General features: G+C 49.3%; 1 protein-coding gene across 1 annotated transcript in view; it reads left to right on the forward strand.

The window, feature by feature from the left end:
• The first annotated feature begins 959 nt into the window (after window positions 1-959).
• LOC122924865 (methyl-CpG-binding domain protein 2-like) overlaps window positions 960-21,336 on the forward strand; it is a 39,345-nt gene continuing 18,968 nt past the window's right edge. The window contains exons 1-4 of the mRNA XM_044276380.1: window positions 960-1,155; window positions 13,496-13,655; window positions 18,184-18,321; window positions 20,049-20,139. Coding sequence (XP_044132315.1) covers window positions 1,046-1,155; window positions 13,496-13,655; window positions 18,184-18,321; window positions 20,049-20,139 — 499 coding nt within the window. The 5' untranslated portion in view covers window positions 960-1,045. The remainder of the gene's footprint in view (window positions 1,156-13,495; window positions 13,656-18,183; window positions 18,322-20,048; window positions 20,140-21,336) is intronic.

The raw sequence follows: 21,336 nt of genomic DNA on the forward strand, positions 1-21,336 counted from the left end.
GGGGGGGCGTTTCGGATTTAGCATTGGGACCAGGAGATTCAGGTTTCACCTCATGCAGACGGATGATGAGGGTAGAACGGATCGCACCCGGACTGAACCCCAACCCGTTATAGCCAATCCGGTCCGCGAAGAGAAAATCCCAGCAGGTACCATTCAAGTCAATGGGTGCATGACAAAAACAAGACCGCACACGGACGCCGTTCTTCTGTGGTCCGTCCCGAAAAATAGTCCTTCATTTTGGACAGATCGCACATCTGAAAGAGCAGCCAGGGGTGACCGCTCTCCTCCACGTGAGGCGGTTTACCTTTATAGTGTAAAGTATATGTATAGTTAAAGGGGTTCTCCGAATGTTTGCTGTCGATGAACGGAAAGGTAAATATAGGCTTTAAATAGGTTCAGACGCGGCGGAAATTATGTGACGTGGCCTAATACCGCTCACAGCTGAGGCTTTGTTACAACCGTATCCAGTCCGATACCTTTCTCTCTAGTCTGATACACTGTGACAAACCCTGAAAATGGAAAAGACAGAACGTTTCCAGCAAATTTTTGAAAATTTTATTAGTATTGGACACGACGTGGCGCGCGTTTGTAATTGGTATCTGGCAGCGTAAGGGTTAAACTGCACCACAGAGAATATAAAATCCCTGCCCATTCCTCTCGGAAGAACACAACGAAATTCGTTCTGGTACCGATTAAACTAAAGCTCCCAGGAACCCACAGCCCCCCCCCTCCCCCCTGCTTGGCTGATGGGAGTCGTAGTTCATTCACACAAGGGATAAAGGGTTTAATCGATACATAAACCGAGCCCGCGGACTATTTTGCGTCACCGCACCAGGAAAGGGTTAAACGAGCGCCTGTCACCGTGGGGACTCAGCAGAACACCGGTTTCCTGGTCTGCGGTATCCCTCCGCCAGCTCAGGGCCCGGGACTAATTTGCGGAAGAGTATCGCGGCTGCTAGGGGGCGCTGCTGTCACTTGACAGCGCCGTGTGAGGCGGGGGGCAGAGAGGAGCCGCCGGGCTATGGTGTAGGTCGTGTGCTGGTCCATGGAGAAGAGGAGGATGGACTGTCCGGCACTGCCGCCGGGCTGGAAGAAGGAGGAGGTCATCAGAAAGTCCGGGCTGAGCGCTGGCAAGAGCGATGTCTACTACTTCAGGTGAGGGGGGGCACGAAGTGACAGGTTGTAGGGTGGCACTAGAGGTGTGGTGCCCAGGGGGTTTGTCTAGGTGCTGGCCCTTGTCAGGGCCATATGACCTTTTTTTTTTTACACTCCCCCCCCCCCCCCCCATTTTCCGTTTCATATGACTCGTCGAGAAGTGTTAAGGCGATATGGTATTTGTAGTCCGCCAGATAAAGTCGTTCTCCGGCTGATCTGTTAGGTGATCGGGGGCGCCACCCCAAAGTCTTTTTTGAGGCATGTTCACACGTCGTGGGCGTCGACGCGCGTCCGGCGCGGTTTTCCAGTTAATCACGTCGTAGACTGATGTTAATAGTCGCGACTTAACTTTCCAGCAGGGGTTGCCCCCACGATGACCACTTACCGCCCACCTACAGGATGGGTCGGGGGTCAGCGTGAAAACGACAACTCCCAGCAGGCACACTTGGCAAGCTGTTCTGGGAAGGAAGTGAATGGAGCACGCTGGGAGTTGTAGTGTCACGACCCGTGGTCATGGACGCGCACTCCCGCTCCATTGATTTCTATGGGAGATGACCGACCGCCGCTCCGTTTAGATGGGGGCAGGAGACCCTTGTTCTCTTTATCGGTGGGATCCCCAGCGATTAGACACTCAGTGATAAGAAATCATCCCGGGACAAACCTTAAAGGGGTATTCCTATTTTAAATATTTTTTACATATCCGTGGGGGTCCCACATATCTCCAGAGCGAGACCCCCCACTGCCGGAGCGGGCTGTGCTACGCTGTTTCCGTAACTTCCATAGCAGTGCTGTAAGTGGGCGCGGTGTCCTGGTCCCGAGATCGGAGTTCCCCTTTAACCACTGTATAATGTAAAGTTTGGCAATTTTCTAATTTACTTTGCGCTTAATTTTATCACCATTTTCAAGGTCTCTGCTTGTTATCAGTGAATGGAAACTTTCCTAGAACCCCCTACAGACCTCATTCTTCTCACAGCTGATTACAGTGGTGGACCCCTTGGCAAACCGCCTGAACTCCAGACCGATACATGTTCCCTCCGTTGATACATTGTAACAAAATTGCTGTGAGAGGATTTCGGGCTGGATACAACTGTAGCAAAACCTCAGGGGTGAGAAGTGTTAGGGCCTCTGGACAGGTTTTTCCGCCTCTGGGTGTAAACAAGAATGCTTCCATTCACTGACAGCAAGCAGGGATCTTAGTGGTGAGGAACTGAAACCCAAAGCAAATCAGAAGGTTGTAGACATTTTCATGATACGTTGATTTAAAGGGGTTCCTCATTTCTCTATGGCAGGGATCAGCAACCTTCGGCACTCCAGCTGCTGTGCAACTACAACTCCCAGCATGCACACTTACTTGCAACTCACATAAAAGTGAAAGGAGGATTCTGGGAGTTGTAGTTTCAGAACAGCTGGTCCCTGCTCTGATCACTGGGAGAAGGGGGGTGTGGGGTGGTATTGCTGCAGCCCCATCACTTATTTTTTTTGGGGGGGCGCTACCATTGTGTCCATATTTAGTCTGCCGCCTTAAAATTTAGTATTACGCTGTGCCCCTTGAACTCAATGGATAGTTGTGCCAAGTGCTCAAGAGACTGAACAGTTAGATCTAGATCAGGGGTCCTAATTTTGGAGTCCCCCTTTATGACCATCCATAACGCATGTGGACAGGGGCTCCCCTGACAACCCCCTCTTATCTAATACTTACCAAAAAGCTGTTAGTGTTGGGCATGAGAGGGCATGTATGCTGGTGGGAGGGTGGCATGGTGCCCGGGGGCGTGGACAGGATCTGTGCAGTCCTAGCGCCACATCTAGAAGGAGGGTGGCCTTGGTGGCATGGACTATATTTGGTCTCAGACCCTTGTGTCTTGGGGGGTGTTCTCTGCCCCGTTCCTTGGCAGACGGTGCAGTCTACAGTGGGAATGCGCCACGCCATCTGGTGCATGTGGCAGTAATCAAGACCTGATGGAATATGAGAGGGGGCCACGCGGAAAAATCCAGAGTGGTCACCTCCGCTGGAAGGGCTCAGGGCGAACCCATCCCTGCTCAACCAGCGCCATGATGATGGAAGATGAGTTGCAGTACCCTGGCACGACCACTGCACACTGGGTGGCGCCTTCTGCTTACGCCTCAGTCAACTTTTGTTGTTTCCAGCGACTGCTGCAAACAGCGGTTTGGTGGGGGTGCCGGGTGTCGGACCCCTCCACCGATCAAACTGTTAGATCCGACCATTAAGACCCCCATAGATCACAAGAAGGGGGGAAGAGTCCTAAATCCCTTGTTTGAATGGAGCGACCTCCATTCAAAGACTATGGGACTGATGGAGGCCGCTGAGCACTGACCAGTGCCAGAGGTCAGACCTCCATGGCACTCCTTTAAGGCTGTACACACATGCATTGGGGTGACCCGACTGCCCTTTGCTCTTGTCCGGTGGACGCCCCTCAGGGCAGACATGCTTCCAGCTCCTCATAGGCGTCCTCGTTCCCCTCCGTTTGGGTATGAGTCTTTGCAGGTGTCTACATGGCTTCTGCCGCCCCCAGATGCCTAACGGTGGGCAGAAGTATCGGCTCCAGACACCTTCCCGTGATTGTTATATGACGTCGGACGGGTGGATGAGTCACCAGTCACGCCCCGTGTCCTGTATTGATGATAGGAGGGTGGATTTATGGCGGGCGTGGCCCTTTCATTTGACTCTTCTCCTTGTCTTCGTTCTCTGTCTTAGGCCTCCTGCACGCAACCTTACCCCTTTTCGCGGATCCGCAAAATACAGATGCGGTCCGCACTTTTCACGGGACCCGCTGTAAAGAAGCCTTTGCTTGTCCGCAAAACGGACAGGTTCTGTCATTTGCAACGTTTTTTTAATAATTTTTTTTTTTGCGGACCCACAGAAATGCATTTTTAGCAGATCGCACCCAAACCAAAATTACGGTGCTGTGCATGAGGCCTTCCTTGTGACGTTTTCACGTGAGCTGCGGACCCCCTTCTGAACAGACAGGATGGACAGGGCTCGTCTTCATAGACCGACCCTTTAACTAACCGACGAGGGTCTTGATTATGGGACCCCCCTCTTCATGGCTGCAAATTGTATGAAAATGGAGCATCCAAAGCAGACAACCCTTATAAGAAATAGCGTACGGTATTATTTATTTGCTCGTGAGGGGTGACGCTTCGGGGGGCAGTGTCTTCTCCTGGGCGGTGGGGATCAGCTGTGATGGTTGGAGGCTGCACGTCTGCTCTTAAGTTTAGAAGCGGCAGAGATCTAATCCCCGGACGCTTCAGCAACAAAGACCGTTCATTGCAGCATGCGGGCGACATGTGGTAAGAACGGCGATCTCAGTGGGGAGTCGCCGTCTGTTTAAAGGGGCGGTCCGAGGGTTTAATACCGATGGCACAATAGGTCATCAGTATGTGATCTCTGGGGGTCCGACACTCGGATCAGCTGTTTGAAGAGATCTCGGCCCTCCATGAGTGCTGAGGCCTCTTCTAGCCCTAGTGACGTCACGTTCATCGGTCACATGACCTAGGAGAAGCTCCTTCAAGTGAATGGGCCTGAGCTGCAATACCAAGAACAGCCACTATACAATGGACGGCGCCGTGGACAGGATATCGGGTCATCAGTATCAGAATTTCCACTGTGGGATTTTCTGCAGCAGCAAAGTCATGCGGGTTTTGGCGCGGTCTCTATATTGCAAATAGCGCCGGAATCTGCCGCGGAGGTTTTCGGTAGATTACGTTGCGGATATGTGCAGCGGATTTCACCCTTTGTAATGCGGAAATTTAAATCTGTAACAAATCCGCCCAAGATTTGACTTGTGGTGCGGATTTTAAAGGGGGTTTCGATAGCTTGTCAAGGGGCTCTGTCTCCTCCGCCAATCAGCTGTTTGAAGAGGCTGCAGCCTACTCCTAGTCCAGGGATCAGCAACCTTCGGCACTCCAGCTGCTGTGAAACTACAACTCCCAGCATGCACACTTACTTGCAACTCACATAAAAGTGAAAGGAGGATTCTGGGAGTTGTAGTTTCAGAACGGCTGGAGTGCCGGAGGTTGCTGATCCCCTGGCCGAGGGCCAGCTCAGTCCTATTGAAATGAATGGGCCTGAGCTGCAATACCAAGGACGGCCACTGTACATCATATGGCGCTGTGAGGAGGCTGCAGAAACGGATGATGTCTGTAAAGCTAGAGAGTCTTTTGTGTGGTGTGCGCGAAATGTCCAGATAATGTTAAAAATGTTTTTATTTTTCTGCTTTGAAGCCATCAATTAAAAATACCAGAACCAAGGTTAATTGCATAAAAAAAATATAATTATTTTTTATTTATTTTTTCTTCTCCGGGAGAGGACAAGGGACGGTTATAGTAATGTAAACTGAAAAAAAAAAAAAAAGTATAAATCAGCTCCAGTACTGTACGGTATTTTTCTTCACCTCCACTTCTGATTCATTTCTTTCCGTCACAGTGGATGTGCGCAGTATAATGTGCTGCTGTCATACACAGCCCGGCCCCCGATGACTACTTCACCCCTTCATGTTGTAGATGTCTTTTGTAATGGCCTCTACAATTACTATAAACAATGCCGCTGCTTTCAGAAAGAGCGCCACCCCTGTCCTGCAGGTTGTGTGTGGTATTGCAGCTCAGCCCCAGTCCCTTCAATGGATCTGCAATACCAGATACGACCCATGGACAAACGTGGCGCTGTTTTAGCAAGAAAGCAGCCATAGTTTTCTTCTTATATTTGCAGAAATGTAGTGTCCTGTGAACCCCTGTGTCATGCTCTGCCCCCTCAGACCCTGCACAAGGCAAGTCCGAGTTCAGACGCCTCGTTAAAAAAAATAATAATCCACCGACCTAATCGGTATGCGGTGGATTTGACCGTCCATTCACGTGCATCGTGCGGCTGGACATTGTGACTTAGCTCATGGAAGCTGCAGGAAATCCTCCAGGTCTGAACGCAGCCTTCAGTTTTCTTCATGGAATCAGTCACTACTACTGGATTAGAGCTCGGCGACACTGAGACAACCTGTTAGGTGCAGTAGTACAGGCCGCGCGGCGTCTGTGTGTGTATGAAGATCAGGCCTCGCGTCTGCTCCGATCCTGGGCTTATGGGTCTGTAGGCGCTGTGTGTGTGTCTACTAAGGCCTTGTTCACACACATTGCGTCAGTGTTTCGAAGCCAAAATCAGGAGTTAATGCAAAGAGAAGTCAGACTCTTCCCATTGTGGGCCCCCTAAGTGCGCCCTCTCTTTGGTCTTCGGTGCACCGAGGGGTGGCCCTGAGCCCCTCGCAGCCCCAGCGTTCCTCTGCTCTGCACTTAGCGCCAATCCCCCATCCCCTTGATTGACAGGGCATCTCACCGGGCCCCTGTACCACCAGCTCATGCGCAGTGCATCTGCTTCCTTCAGCAGCACAGATGACTACTGGACATGTACGGATGATGTCATCCTCAACATTAAAGAAGCCAGGCGTCTCCTCCTCCAGGTGGTGGATGATGTCATCAGCGCATGCGCTGCTGGGGAAGCAGAGGCAGATGTTATGATGGAGGCAGATCACACAGATATTTGGCGTTCCTCGCGGGCAGAGTCACCCTGTAGCCTTATGGTTCACTTTTATTTGTTCACATGGCTTGGAAAGCCTCACCACTACGTGTAGGTGCTAAGACGGCCAGTGAGGGGTTAATTGCTCAGTTCTTCTGGGCATCCCATGATGAAATCCTGCAGCAGCAGAGTCATTAGGCTATAGACGATGTCCGGGGTGATTCATCGCTTCCCCATGTTCTCGCTTACAGTAAAAGGACCGGAGATCTACACCAGTGACCGGCCTAATGTCCTCAGTCATGGTGATCACACTCGGCTATTGTTCTTTTCACCTAACATCTCACCATCCTTTGTGGAGTGGAAGCCGTGGACACTAAGCTATTCTTCCTCACCCCCCCCCCACCCCCACCCCGTCCCATACACGCGTTCGCTCAGTTTGGGCGTGCATGCCTGTGTTTTCAATGGGGGAGATGGGAATAAACCATTGCCATACGCCTCTGCCAACAACTTACGTCCTGTGGGTCAAAGAATCAGGCAAGCCCAGCGTGCCCAACATCTGCCCTCATGGCAGTCCTGAAAGAAAGGTCTCCTGTTCTGGACCCTCCTCTATCTGCTGTCTAGACCAGTGTTTCCCAACCAGTGTGCCTCCAGCTGTTGCAAAATGACACCTCCCAGCATGCCCGCACAGCCAAAGGCTGCCCGGGCATGCTGGGAGTTGTAGTTTTGCAACAGCTGGAGGCACACTGGTTGGGAAACACTGGTCTAGAGGGCCAGGTGGTTCTGTGCGTTAAGAAGCGTAATACTGAATTTGTCCTGCGGGGGCGCTGTGGGGGAATTAAACACTTGCTTATGGGCTCACTGACAGGTTACAGCCGATTGCTGGGGGGATTGGGACAGAGCAGCAGGACTCTCTGGGACCAGCATATCTTTGAGAGACCTTTCAACCCCCTTTTTTTTACCTGCAGAGGCGCTATTTTATTAGAGGGCACCTAAGAACAGCTGCTCGCGGTCAAAGTGCAAAGACTGGACAACGAAGACCTAAAGGATAATATAAAAAAAACACATTTATTGTAATTTTTTTATATTTGTCTAATGTGACGGGAAGTTGTCTCTGAAAGGGGTCTGGAGAGGAATCGTCAGCCCGGCATAATGAGCGGAGCTGCAGCCGCGGACCCTCTGGTCACTATATATTAGTAGTCTATCATGGTTGGCCGTTTTACATCGTACCTATTATGCCTACAATTTTTACAGATGAGTGTTTTGGTGGATTTCACACTTACAAAAGGATGAAATCCGCACCGAACAGAAAATATTACCAGTTTTTTTTTAGACTTTAATTGATACATATTACTTTTTCTTGAACCTGTTTTTATTTTATTTATTTTGTTCTATTTTCTGTACATAATTACAGGGGCGGGTCATCTTACATGAGCCGCTGTCAACAGCATTCATAGCCACATGGACCCTAGAAACCTGTTGTCTGGAGATGACTCCTTGTCATTGTGCAGGGAGGGGGAGGAAGCGAGCTGTGACATTACCTATTGTGAATGGTGGGTTCTGTGTTATTGCTATATAGGTGTGGACTGTCAGTATAATCCTGACTGTAATGATAATAGGATGACTGCTGAGGAGTGATCTCTCCAGGACAGGAAGCGTTGGTGGCCTAGTGGCCATTGTGAAAACAAACTAAAGGACTTTTTTACTTACCGGTATATAAATTTGGATGAGAAAAACAATCACCAAAAAATGTAAAAAACGATTCATGTTCAGGTCATTTTTTGGATGCGTATTGCATCCCTTCCCGTGCGTTCTTTTTTTTCCCCAGTGAACGGGTCAAATTCGGCCGCAGCCAGTTGTCTCCTCCGTCGCTTCCTTTCGTTTGCATTCTCCCCATTGTCTTCCATGTTGATGTATATGTTAATTTACACTTCACTACGTCACAGTTTGCTATATCCACAGTCCGGGGGCTGGTTTGGCGGTTGGGAGGGCTACACCATTGTCCGCCCATGTTTTGGCTTCTAAGACATGAATGACCCCATTCATCCTATGCACAGTCAATAATGGCTTTGTGACATCCCAGGGGAGCGACGTTTTGTTAGATTGACTGCTTTCTATGGGCAGTGAGTCAGTAAACGCATTATCAAGGCTCCGGCCACTGATCACATGTGGACACAAGGACTAGCTCTGAAACCTGAGCCGCATCTCAATTGCACAAGTAGGTCATTGGCTATAAGGCTGCACATGGCCAGGCCTCCCTGCCTAGGACTCCTCGTGTCCCCTCCATCAGCCAAAGAGAGTCCCAAGTGCCCAGCTGGACGAATGAAAGCAGTGAAACCTGCTTTTGCTTTCACTTTCAGCTGCATTCACTGCCATTCCTTTTTCCAAAAGCTATATCTTCCGATGTAATTGATATAATGCTGGGATTGTGCTATTGGTTGAAAGCCAAGGCTGATAGCTCTTCCAATCCTCAGATACTATGAGCAGCTAAAGGCGCCCTCCCCCCTTCTTGTGTCTGGTTAGCCTTGGGCACTTTGAGCAGCTCACCCCGCCCAGCCAGGCACTTGGGAGCTGGTTTCTAGCTGAAAAGCACTTTTTCTGGACACAGAATGAAGACACCAAGTAGCCACAGGTATGTTTGGGATGCGTTTGCAATCTTCTGTGGGGTAATGCTGTTAGTTATATTTAGTGTTGAGCGAATCGGGTTTGGATACAGCAGTTTGAAAACTTCATTAACGATATAGGCTCCGTCCTACCGTAAAATGTATGGGCTCCACGGAGGGCTTTGCGATCTTGCTGCAAATATTGCGATCCAGTGAGGTACTGGGCTAGAGAAAGCTAGGTGGAGGCTTCTGCCTAGCAGCGAGCCCGGAGACGTCACTGGCACTAACGGGCGTGCTTTAGCGCTGCCCTAGCCTGTAAAACAGCTAGGGCGGAGCTAAAGCCCGCCCATCAGAGCCGGTGACGTCACTGGGAACACTGCTGGGCAGAAGCCTCCACCTAGCTTTCCCTAGCCCAGTACCTCACTGGATCTAGCAGAGTAAAAACCTAAACAAGAAAGCCCTATCGTGGATCATCGCGCAGGGCAAGGGAGAGTATCAGAGCATGAAATGCTCCGATACTCATGTCAGGGGGTGAAAATGGGGATATGTCCGGGCTTAGCTCTGAACCCGGACAAAACCTTTTTTAATGAAGTTTTCAAACGAATTGGGTTCGGATACAGCAGTCTGAACCCGATTCGCTTAACGTTAGTTATATTAGCTAAAACAAGGGGAATCCGTCACCTATTTTGAGCATATAAAACTGCCAACATAGCAATGTTCAATAAAGTACCTTCATTCCAGCATGGGTCTTCAGATTTTTCTGATCTGCTAATTAAGCTTCAAGATGCCCAGAGGGACGTTATTACTCTCCTCTAGTGCCCAGAATCGCCCCCCTGCAGTGCCCAGCCCGCCTTTCTTCCAAGCCCAGCACGCCTCCTTAGGGCTCTTTCACATTTGCGTTCTTTTCTTCCGGCATAGAGTTCCGTCGTCGGGATCGTTCTCTGCTGGCCCTGCCTGTTTGCATTTAAAATCTTGCGCCTGCGCCGCGGCCGTACCTGTCTTCAATTGGCGCAGGCGCACTGTGAGGCGGCCGCTCGCTCGGCTGCTCTATCCTCAATGCGCCGATGACGTCACATGTACACCCGGCGCAGGCGCATTGAGGATGGAGCGGCCGCCTCTCAGTGCGCCTGCGCCAATTGAAGACAGGTACGGCCGCGGTGCAAGCGCAAGATTTTAAATGCAAACAGGCAGGGCCAGCAGAGAACGATCCCGTTCCCTGGCCCTGTCAATCACAATGCGGAGGGGGCGTCTTTACGATCGGAGGATGCGGCTGCTACCAGCAAGTAGCCGCCCTACTTGCTGGTAGCAAGGTATTTAGCATATTTTAAAAGCTTGTTTTAAACTAAATCTACAGGACCAAAATGAATAATTAGATCATATAGGCATAAATCGCAGTGTAGGGATTATAAGTAAGCAAAAAAAAAAGGTTTAGTGGGGTGACAGAAGCCCTTTAAGCTAAACGTCGTTTCGGCGCATTGCCGGATCCGATGTTTAGCTTTTTCTCAATGGTTACCATGGCTGCCGGGACGCTAAAGTCCCGCCAGCCATGGTAAAGTGTAGTGGGGAGCAGCATACTTACCGTCCGTGCGGCTCCCGGGGCGCTCCAGAGTGACGTCAGGGCGCCCCAGGCGCATGGATGACGTGATCACATGGCACGTCATCCATGCGCATGGGGCGCTCTGACGTCATTCTGGAGCGCCCCGGGAGCCGCACGGACTGTAATTATACCGCTCCCCCGCTCCCCACTACTACTATGGCAACCAGGACTTTAATAGCGTCCTGGCTGCCATAGTAACACTGAACGCATTTTGAAGACGGATCTGTCTTCAAATGCTTTCAGTTCACTTGCGTTTTTCCGGATCCGGCGTGTAATTCCGGCAAGTGGAGTACACGCCAGATCCGGACAACGCAAGTGTGAAAGAGACCTAAGAAATAAATTTACTCCCACATCCTTGCCGGACGGCGCCGCCCCCTCCACTACGTCATGTAATTTATTCACCCCACCATCCTTGCGTCCTCCTTTCGTGGCCTCCGAAATCTCGCGCAGCCGCAGTATCGCTGACTGCCTGCGCCTGTACGATACTCTGGCTCCTGTTGCCGGAATATCGTACAGGCGCAGGCAGTCAGCGATACTGCGGCTGCGCGAGATTTCGGAGGCCACGAAAGGAGGACGCAAGGATGGTGGGGTGAATAAATTACATGACGTAGTGGAGGGGGCGGCGCCGTCCGGCAAGGATGTGGGAGTAAATTTTATTTCTTAGGAGGCGTGCTGGGCTTGGAAGAAAGGCGGGCTGGGCACTGCAGGGGGGCGTTACTGGGCACTAGAGAAGAGGAATAACACCCCTCTGGGCACCTTGAAGCTTAATTAGCATATCAGAAAAATTGCTTTTTGATCTAAATGAAAAGTTGAATAAAAGAAAGAAGACACGTGCTGGAACGAAGGTAGTTTACTGAACATTGCTATGTTAGCAGCTTTATATGCTCAAAACAGGTGACAGATTCCCTTTAACATAGGATCTGCAGTCATACAGTGGAGGAGGAGTGAGGCCGCTGAACTCGCTGATTTGTGGCAGGACCGGGCAAATATCTAAGGCTGGGTTCAGACCTGAACGTACGCTCTGTATGCGCGATTGTACAGGCGTTTGCAATTGCGCATACAGAGACAAGCGAACGCCCATTGTCGCGCGTTCCCGCTGAAGTCTATGTACGGGAACGCGCGACAAGACGCCCCAAAGAAGCTCCTGTACTACTTGGGACGTCGGGCGTTTTACAGCGCGATCATTGGTTCTTGCCTGTTGAGTGTTTTACAGCGCGTAGGAACGCGCTGTAAAACGCTCAGGTCTGAACCAGCTGTTAAGGCAAGGGCTACACGGCGACACTGGTCACACGCCAGGATGGCTAAGTTGCGGTGATCCCATAGAAATGCATGGGGTCACCACGGCAAGAGATCCAGCCGTGCTTCTGACTGGTATGACAACCCCTCCTACCCTAGTTGGCATCAGCAGTACTATAGTCCATCCCTTTTTAATTGCAAGGTGCTGTACATATGAAAAATGGTCTAAGTGCATAACAAAAAACAGTAAAAAGTATGATAAACATGAGCTTGCGTAGTGAGAGAAAACCCTGCCCTTGAGGACTTACGGCCTACAAGGTTAGGGGGAAGGAGACAGGAGGTGAGCGCAGAAGCTTTTCGATTGGCAGCAGGGATGTTGTCATTGGAGGCTTTTCCTAAAAAGGTGAATTTTCAGGTTACTTCTGTGGTGGGAGAAGAGAGCCTTATTTGATGGTGTAGTGCAGGGATGTCAAACCTGCAGCCCTCCAGCTGTTGCAGAACTACAACTCCCAACATGCCCTGATATCTAAGCTGTCCAGGCATGCTGGGAGTTGTAGTTTGGCAACAGCTGGAGGAGGCCGCAGGTTGGGCATCCCTGGTGTAGGAGTTCCAGTGTATAGGGAAAGCACAGGAGAAGTCTTGGAGATATTTGTGCGAGGAACAGACAGGAGGAGAGCAAAGAAGTAGGTTTGGTGAGGACAAGGGTCCATTCACAAGGCAGTAAGTCTCCGTATTGCGACCCATTGACTTGGATGGATCCACAAGAGATGGGAAAAGATAAGACCTGTTCTATCTTTTGTGGAGCGGAGGCATGGATTACTTCTGAGGAGGGATCAGGAGATTAGGTCAGAGATTCGGTCATGTGGTGGACATTGTGTTGAGTAATGGGCAGGCAGTGAAGGGATTGGCAGAGGCGGACTAACCATGCGGGTGAGGATGGACTGGAGGAGGGTGAGAACGTTAGATGGGAGGATGTTGTGGACTAGTTTTTTTTTGTTGACCTGAGATTGAAGAAAGAGATAATTTGAGAAATATAGGGGGTGAAGGCACGACCACCACTGATGGATTGCAGGGTGGTCTATAACTATGGAAGCGAGCAGTGTATAATGTGATGGAAAAATGAATCCAGCCAGCAAAGGAAGCAATATGGATAATAACTATACATTAGTAAGTGGCTTGTATTAACTTTCTCTGTGATAAATGCCACTTACTGAAGTGAGACAACCCCTTTAAAGTCATATTTCATGCATACGTTAATTTTTTTAAGGACTTGGACTATAAGCGGACGATGATGGGTTTTATCTGTAACTTTGACCATAGAGCTGTAGGACTTGTTCCTGACCCCTCTGGTCTCAGGGGAGCCATACTTATATATTTTCTTCTTTCCAGTCCGAGCGGTAAGAAGTTCAGAAGCAAGCCTCAGTTGGCCAGGTACCTGGGGAATTCTGTTGACCTCAGCAGTTTTGACTTCAGAACGGGAAAGATGATGCCCAGTAAATTACAGAAGAACAAACAAAGACTAAGAAATGACCCTCTCAATCAGACGAAGGTTTGTTAGATGCTCCAATGATATGTTCATGTACTTGGCCTGAGTGGTGTGTGCACAAATGATTTTTTTTAAAAAAATCCCCCTCCCTACAGCGCCACCTTGTGGTGGTAGCTAGTAGTACAATCAGGAATAACAGGAATCATTTTGGTCAGATAATTTAATGACATCAGAGTGCGTTAGATCCTTTGACCATGTCTGAATCTCAAATGCTGATTTATTTAATATCCGATCCTGCGGATCGAGTTTAGGTGGTTTCCCCCACTTTTTGTGCGTTTTTTTTTTTTTTCTCAGCATGTTTCCGAAACTAAAAGCCTTGTAGAAATCCTGCAGAAAATACTGGGGCTAATGTCCTGCTTATTTCTTCCATTTTTAAGATAAGAGGATGGGGCTTGGGGAAGGGGTGGGACCCGTAAAGTCAGACAGAGCAGAGGGTGGGGAGGCTCCTGCTGCAGCCAGATGCAGGACATCTGTATCTGATCGGTTGGAGTCCGACGCCCAGGACCCTCACCGATCAGCTGTCTGTGAAGGCATTGGCCGGCGCTCCTATGTGTAGCCTTCTCTCAACTCACCAAGCACAGCGCCATACTATGTATAGTGGCTGTGCTTGGTATCACAGCTCAGCTACATTCACGGCTGAGCTGCATCTAGGCCATGTGACTGATGAATCCAGCGTCACGTGGCCGAGGCTAAGCTGTGAGAAGGCTGCGGCACTACTCAAACGGCTGATCGGCGGGGGTCCCGGGTGTCAGTCTCCCATGATCAGATACTGGTGACCTATCCAGAGGAGAGGTCATCAGTATAAAAGTCTCGGAGAACCCCGGTAATTGTTCAGTTAGGGCTCATGCACGTGACCGTATGTATTTTTCTGTCCGCAAAAAATACAGATGATGTCCGTGTTTATTTTGTACTTTGCGGAACTGAACAGCTGGCCCCTAATAGAACAGTCCTATCCTTGTCCGTAATGAGGACAATAATAGGACATGTTCTGTTGTTTTGCGGAACGGACATACGGAAACGGAATGCACACAAAGCAACATTCTGTTTTAAGCCTAAGGGGTCATGTACACGAACCTATTTTCTTTCCATGTCTGTTCCGTTTTTTTATTTTTTTTAGCGGACTGAATGCAGAACCATTCTTTTCAATGGGTCCGCAAAAGAAAGGAAGTTACTCCGTGTGCATTTAGTTTCCGTATGTTCGTATTTCCGTTCCGCAATAAAACATATGTCCTATTATTTTCCGCATTACAGACAAGGATAGGACTGTTCTATTAGGGGCCAGCTGTTCCGTTCTGCAAAACACTGAATGCACACGGACGTCATCCGCATTTTTTGCGGATCCGTTTTTTGTGTGCATGAGCCCTTAGACAAATTGGGATCAAAGGAAAAGAGGAGGAGTGGGGCTGTACGTCGTTTCTAGTGTGTCCCCCGTGGCCTGGCTTTCCGCTATATTAGGTTATATTATGGAGTCGGACATAACACTGACTACATCAGGATACCCTGTATATAGGCACCAGCCAGCCAGCCAGTCAGCATAGCAGAGCCAGTCAAACGAATCTGGCTCTGCTACACTGAACTCTTTAACCCCGCGCCATCTTTCAGTAATGCATATCCTTCACATGTACTCAGTGTAACGCCTGTGTGCTGGTAGACTATACTCTCCCCGGTTGTCTATTTTATTCCCCACCATATTATGTCTCGTTCCGCACCAGTAAAAGCTCAGGTGGACATGGAGGTTGTCGCAGACACGGTGCCTCCACACACATGGCATACACGGTACAGCTCTGCCTGCACGCCGCTGTCTGACTGAAGCAGGCCTTTTCTACAATTGAATATGTTGCATCGCCCCCTATGGGAGGGTCGTCGCCGTGACGGTAGTGACTGCGGAACTGGTCAGATAGATCGCTGTGGATGCCCTCATCACAGAACAATATTCATACGATTCAGTTTTCTGCAGTGTCGTATATTCCATGACGGTTGACCTTAGCATCAGCTCGGAGGTTAACACATCATATCTGAAAATGGCTGTGCAAAATCTAGTACGTCCTTGCTTTTGGAGGATGAATGATGGGCGGGGTAGTTGGCTTTACTTCAATGATTACTGGTGATCAGCGTTATCTTGTTATCATGGTGCTTTCCCTTTGGACAAGCAATAAAACAGTGGCAAATGGGATTTCTTAAAGGGTATTTTTAATTATTGAAACTTTGTACGTGCATTTTGTTACTGACCCTGAGTTGTATCCTGTATTCTACTCCAGAGCTACACTCACTATTCTGCTGGTGGTCACTGTGTACATACATTTCATTACTTATCCTGTACTGATCCTGAGTTACATCCTGTATTATACTCCAGAGCTGCACTCACTATTCTGCTGGTGCAGTCACTGTGTACATACATTACTTATCCTGTACTGATCCTGAGTTACATCCTGTATTATACTCCAGAGCTGCACTCACTATTCTGCTGGTGCAGTCACTGTGTACATACATTACATTACTTATCCTGTACTGATCCTGAGTTATATCCTGTATTATACTCCAGAGCTGCACTCGCTATTCTGCTGGTGGAGTCACTATGTACATACATTACATTACTTATCCTGTACTGATCCTGAGTTACATCCTGTATTATACTCCAGAGCTGCACTCACTATTCTGCTGGTGGAGTCACTGTGTACATACATTACATTACTTATCCTGTACTGATCCTGAGTTACATCCTGTATTATACTCCAGAGCTGTACTCACTATTCTGCTGGTGGAGTCACTGTGTACATACAGTACATTACTTATCCTGTACTGATCCTGAGTTACATCCTGTATAGTACTCCAGAGCTGCACTCCCTATTCTGCTGGTGGAGTCACTGTGTATCTACATTACATTACTTATCCTGTACTGATCCTAAGTTACATCTTGTATTATACTCCAGAGCTGCACTCACTATTCTGCTGGTGGAGTCACTGTGTACATACATTTCATTACTTATCCTGTACTGATCCTGAGTCATATCCTGTATTATACTCCATAATGGCTGACATAACTATGTAATATTGTGACTGGAAGGGACACAATGTCATTTAGAGGGGAGAGCGTTGCGATACAGGGCGAAATCCCTCGTTTTCATCCCAGTTTGATGGCGGCTCTTACCGATGCTCCTGGGGCCTCCAGTTTGCTTCCTGCTAATGTTCTAGTGACCTCAGGACAGATGAGCTTCTGAGTCTGGGAGCTGTAGCAGAAGTGCCACCATCTCGTGCACCTGTTTCTCACCAGAGCGACTTTCATTTCGCGTTGTGGTTTCTCGGGCGCCAGTATCACTTCTTCATTTTGTTAATTGAGGCCTTGTTCAATTTCTGGGGGGAAGGGTGGAAAATTGGTTATTTATTTATGATTGTTGGTACCGAGATCCCCATGGGCGATCCACTGTATCCAAGGAGGATATGTTGCCCTCAGATGTGTCGTGATGTACCCCGCTTACCTTATTGAGAAAATGTGGATGCTGGGCGTGAGGCGGGAAGGATGGAGGGGTCGGGAGGAGTAGATGTCGGGCAAAGGAAAGTTGGCCCAACAACTGTCTAAAATGTACGTCAGGTTTAAAAGGCCTGTGAGTTTTAAGAAAACTTTGGATACGTCATAGAGACCTATGGAAAGTTCTGATCAGTGGGGGTTTCAGCGCTCAGAACGAGGAGCGAGAAGTGCTCGCATATCACGAGAGGATGGGATTGAGACCCTCCTGCTTTTTCTCCCGCAGCGAGGAGAGAGAGAGAGCGCAACATGTGAGAGCTTCTGTCTTTTCGTTCTAGTGATCGGTGGAGGTCTCAGCACTCGGACCCCCACCGATCAGGTTTGATTTGTCGCTAACACATCAAACCTTGGTGACCCTTTAACATGATTTTGAGGTTTTCAGTTTTTCTGTGGGTGGGGGGGGACAGACCCTGCCCTTTCCTTACGCGCTTGCGCAAAAAAGGTGGGTTCAGGAGTGTGCGCATGCACGAGAAATAAGGATAGTGCTCATCCCATCTGCAGCGGAAATGACGTCCTGTCCATAGTCTGACCTAGTAAAGGACTTGACATTGGCAGAAGCTGGAGTATCAGAAGAGAAGCGTCACATGACCGGGGACGATAAATGCAACTTTGGGAAATAAAGTATATTATAAACTTTCTCCTACAGTTGTGTTATGTGCAGTGAAAGTGGGTTTGAGGGACTCAGTGGGTCCCGGCACAGCTATGTAATGGTCATTGGAGCTCCCATGGTGCACTGCCAGCTCCAAACTTTTTTTTTTTTTCTTATGTGATCTCTGCTTGCAGTCATTGAATTTGAACCTTCACGGTTTGCTTTCAGTGGATGAAAATCTTCCTGGTGGTCACGTGACATTATCGGAGTGCTCTATTGTAGCAGGTTTCCACCTCTGTGATCATCACACAACCATCTAGAAATAAACTGTGAAGCTTCCCGTGTAATGGCGTGTACATTATATGTCCTTTTTATATGCTTAACACCGGGAGTCACTTTGGTTTGTTTCTCGCCAACAGTTGAAACCAGACCTGAACACGACGTTACCCATCCGTCAGACGGCGTCCATCTTCAAGCAGCCGGTTACCAAAATAACCAACCACCCCAACAACAAAGTCCGATCCGACCCGCAGCGGGTCATTGAACAGCCTCGCCAGGTAAGCAAGTGCCGTATGACGCGCTGACCGATCCGTCGCTACCGAGCTCCAGATTCCCTACCTTCATCAGCCACTAGGGGGAGCTGACTGGATACTGGATCTCTATCTCATGAAGGGGGCTCTGCCATGATTGGAGAGGGTGCTGCACATGCACAGCTTTCTCTCTCTAGTCTCTGCTATGGGGTATAACTGGTTACTGGGTACCCCATTAAATGTACAACCATATAAGCCATCATTCCTGGATACTCGTTCAGCCATTCACGTGCACGCAAGAGGTTCCAGTCAGCAAAGTGTTAATGAATGGCGGGGGTGACATGCAGGAAGCCACAGCTTTATATTTGCACCCAACTAATTTCCTTTGTGGTTGAGAAACTGATATCTCGCTGCAGAGATCACCTTCTACTGAGCCGGAGGTAGAGACTTCTCCAATGATGAGGGTGATCTGATGTCTGGGGCTCTGTTCACATCTGGAACAGCGTCGCTCCTGTTTGTAATGGCGACAACACCAATATAGCGCTCATCGATGGGTGTCTCTGTGTGCAAACAGAGACCTGTCAGAGAAGCCAAGCGGTCTCTTCATCTCCCCCCTGTGTGCAGACCACTCTTCTCCACCCTCCCCCCCAGTATGTGGGCTACTTTTCTCTCCCCCGTGCACGGGACACTCATCTCCCTGCATCGTGCAGGCCACAGCATATTGATAGTGGGAATAGTAGAATTCAGTTGGCCTTCATTTATACATTTCTAAGGGGAATAACCGAAACAGCGCAAAGCAGCCATATACTAAAACTCCTTCAGAGGGCACAAGGCTGCCATCGCAAGCAACCGAACTGCTCGCTCAATCGCTGCACGAGAGAGCCATTCGGGCTCCGGGAGTGCAGAGCTCCTGGGAAAAACCGCCTCAGATGCCGTGGTCACAATTGCCCATGGAATCTGATGGGTTAAGTGTCCATGATTGGCATTATCGCCGATCAAAACCATTGCCCCTTGTGTCTGTTGTGTGTAACAGCAGGCACCGGGCGTCTATGGTGCTCTGCTCCTGAGTGAGCGCCATCTTTAAAGACCCAACATGTGCTGTACATGGGAAGAAGTTAAAGGGATTATCCCACAAAAATTATTTATCACCTATCCAAGGGTTAATAAATAACAGATCGTGAAGGGTCTGATCACTAAGACTCCTGAGAACGTGCGCACCGCCGCTCCGTGGAGCAGTGGACTGACGTGCGCACCGCCGCTCCGTGGAGCAGTGGACTGACGTGCGCACCGCCGCTCCGTGGAGCAGTGGACTGACGTGCGCACCGCCGCTCCGTGGAGCAGTGGACTGACGTGCGCACCGCCATTCACAGAGGAGACTCACTTTTTGGATCCCGGAGGTCCCAGCTGTCAGACCCCCACGATCTGACATTTATCACCTATTCTGTAGATGGGTGATGAATAATTTTCATGGGATAACCTCTTTTAAAGGGATCCAGACATCTATGGCACACCCACAGACAGTATGCCATGCACAGACGGCTGTTTCCATAACTCCCATAGAGGTGGATGGAGACCTCTGCTCACATGGTAACGACCACCTCTCCATTCATTCCTGGCCCCACCAGACAGGACGGGGATGGGGTGTGCTACTTCTGGAACCCATTAATGTCTGCAGGCCATACACTGGTCACACTCGTGTACACGTTTCGGCCTGCTGCAGTTTTATCATTTTCCATCCTTTTATCTCTTTCCAGCTTTTTTGGGAGAAGAGGTTACAAGGACTAAGTGCATCGGATGTAACGGAACAAGTCCTAAAGTCCATGGAGCTTCCTAAGGGTCTGCAAGGTAGGTCTGCACACTGACTGCACCAATCACTAGGCCAGCAGACCCACCTACCCCTGTTCCTCCTGACACAGCCGCTGATGAATGTTACTCATAACAGAACCCCCTTTAAGTGAATGTCCAACTTTTAATACCGCAGTATGTGGAAAATACTGTGCTAATATTTGTAATGGAGGTCAGAGCTTAGCTTTTCTCTAATATAAGGACATCCAGTGGCCGGTAGAAACTCATGCCTTCTTTGCTATGCATCATGACCTCAGCGTATGAAAGCACCCCTAAAGGGGTTCTCCGGAAATATGCACGTTTTAGTAGTGCCCGCAGGCTGCCTCCCTAAGCTGAAGATTCATACTTACCTGCTCTGCATCCGCTGTGTCCATGTTTCGGTCCTTGCCCAAAAGCAGCACATCACTGCTGAAGCCAGTCATTGGCTGCAGCGGATTATGTGACCATGCCCTTGCTAAGTCGGATGTCAACTGTGCGGGGACCGGAACATGGACACAGCGGAGAAAGCGTGAAGAACCGGAGCGGCGGGGAGAAGGTAAGTATGAATTCTCAGCTTAGGGAGGCAGCCTGGGCGCACTTGCTAAAATGTCCTTATTCCCAGAGAGCCCCTTTATGTTAGGTAAAAAGCAGCATTAACCCTAAGTTCACACTTGAGCGTTTTACAGCGCGTTCCTACGCGCTGTAAAACGCGCAACTCATGAAAAACAATGCTTCCCTATGGGGCTGGTTCACATTTTCGCGTTTTACAGCGCGTTTGAACGCGCTGTAAAACGCCCGACGCTCAAACAAGTACAGGAGCTTTTTTTGGGGCGTTTGGGCCATAGACTCTTTGGACAACACTGCTGTCAATCACCCAAACGCGCGTCAAACGCGCGTTTACTATTACAAAAAACGCGCATAAAAACGCGCATAGAAACGCACGTTTGAGAAACGCTTAGGTGTGAAACCAGGGTAAAACCCGCATGTGAGACACTACGTGCGGTTTTGTATGGTAGAGTTCCATTAGACTGGATGCAGTTGCAACAGCCCCTCTGCTGTGAGGAGTATTAGGTCTGTACATGTTTCTACCCTCTGGAGGTAAATAAGAATACTTGCATTCATTGACAGCTAGCAGAGGTCTTAAAACCGGTGCGATTCTGATGCAAAATCCATGTGTTACCTATTATGGATTCATTGCAGATTTCACTCTATACAGTT

This window comes from Bufo gargarizans, chromosome 1 (genome assembly GCF_014858855.1).
Source record: "Bufo gargarizans isolate SCDJY-AF-19 chromosome 1, ASM1485885v1, whole genome shotgun sequence".
Lineage (NCBI taxonomy): Eukaryota > Metazoa > Chordata > Amphibia > Anura > Bufonidae > Bufo > Bufo gargarizans.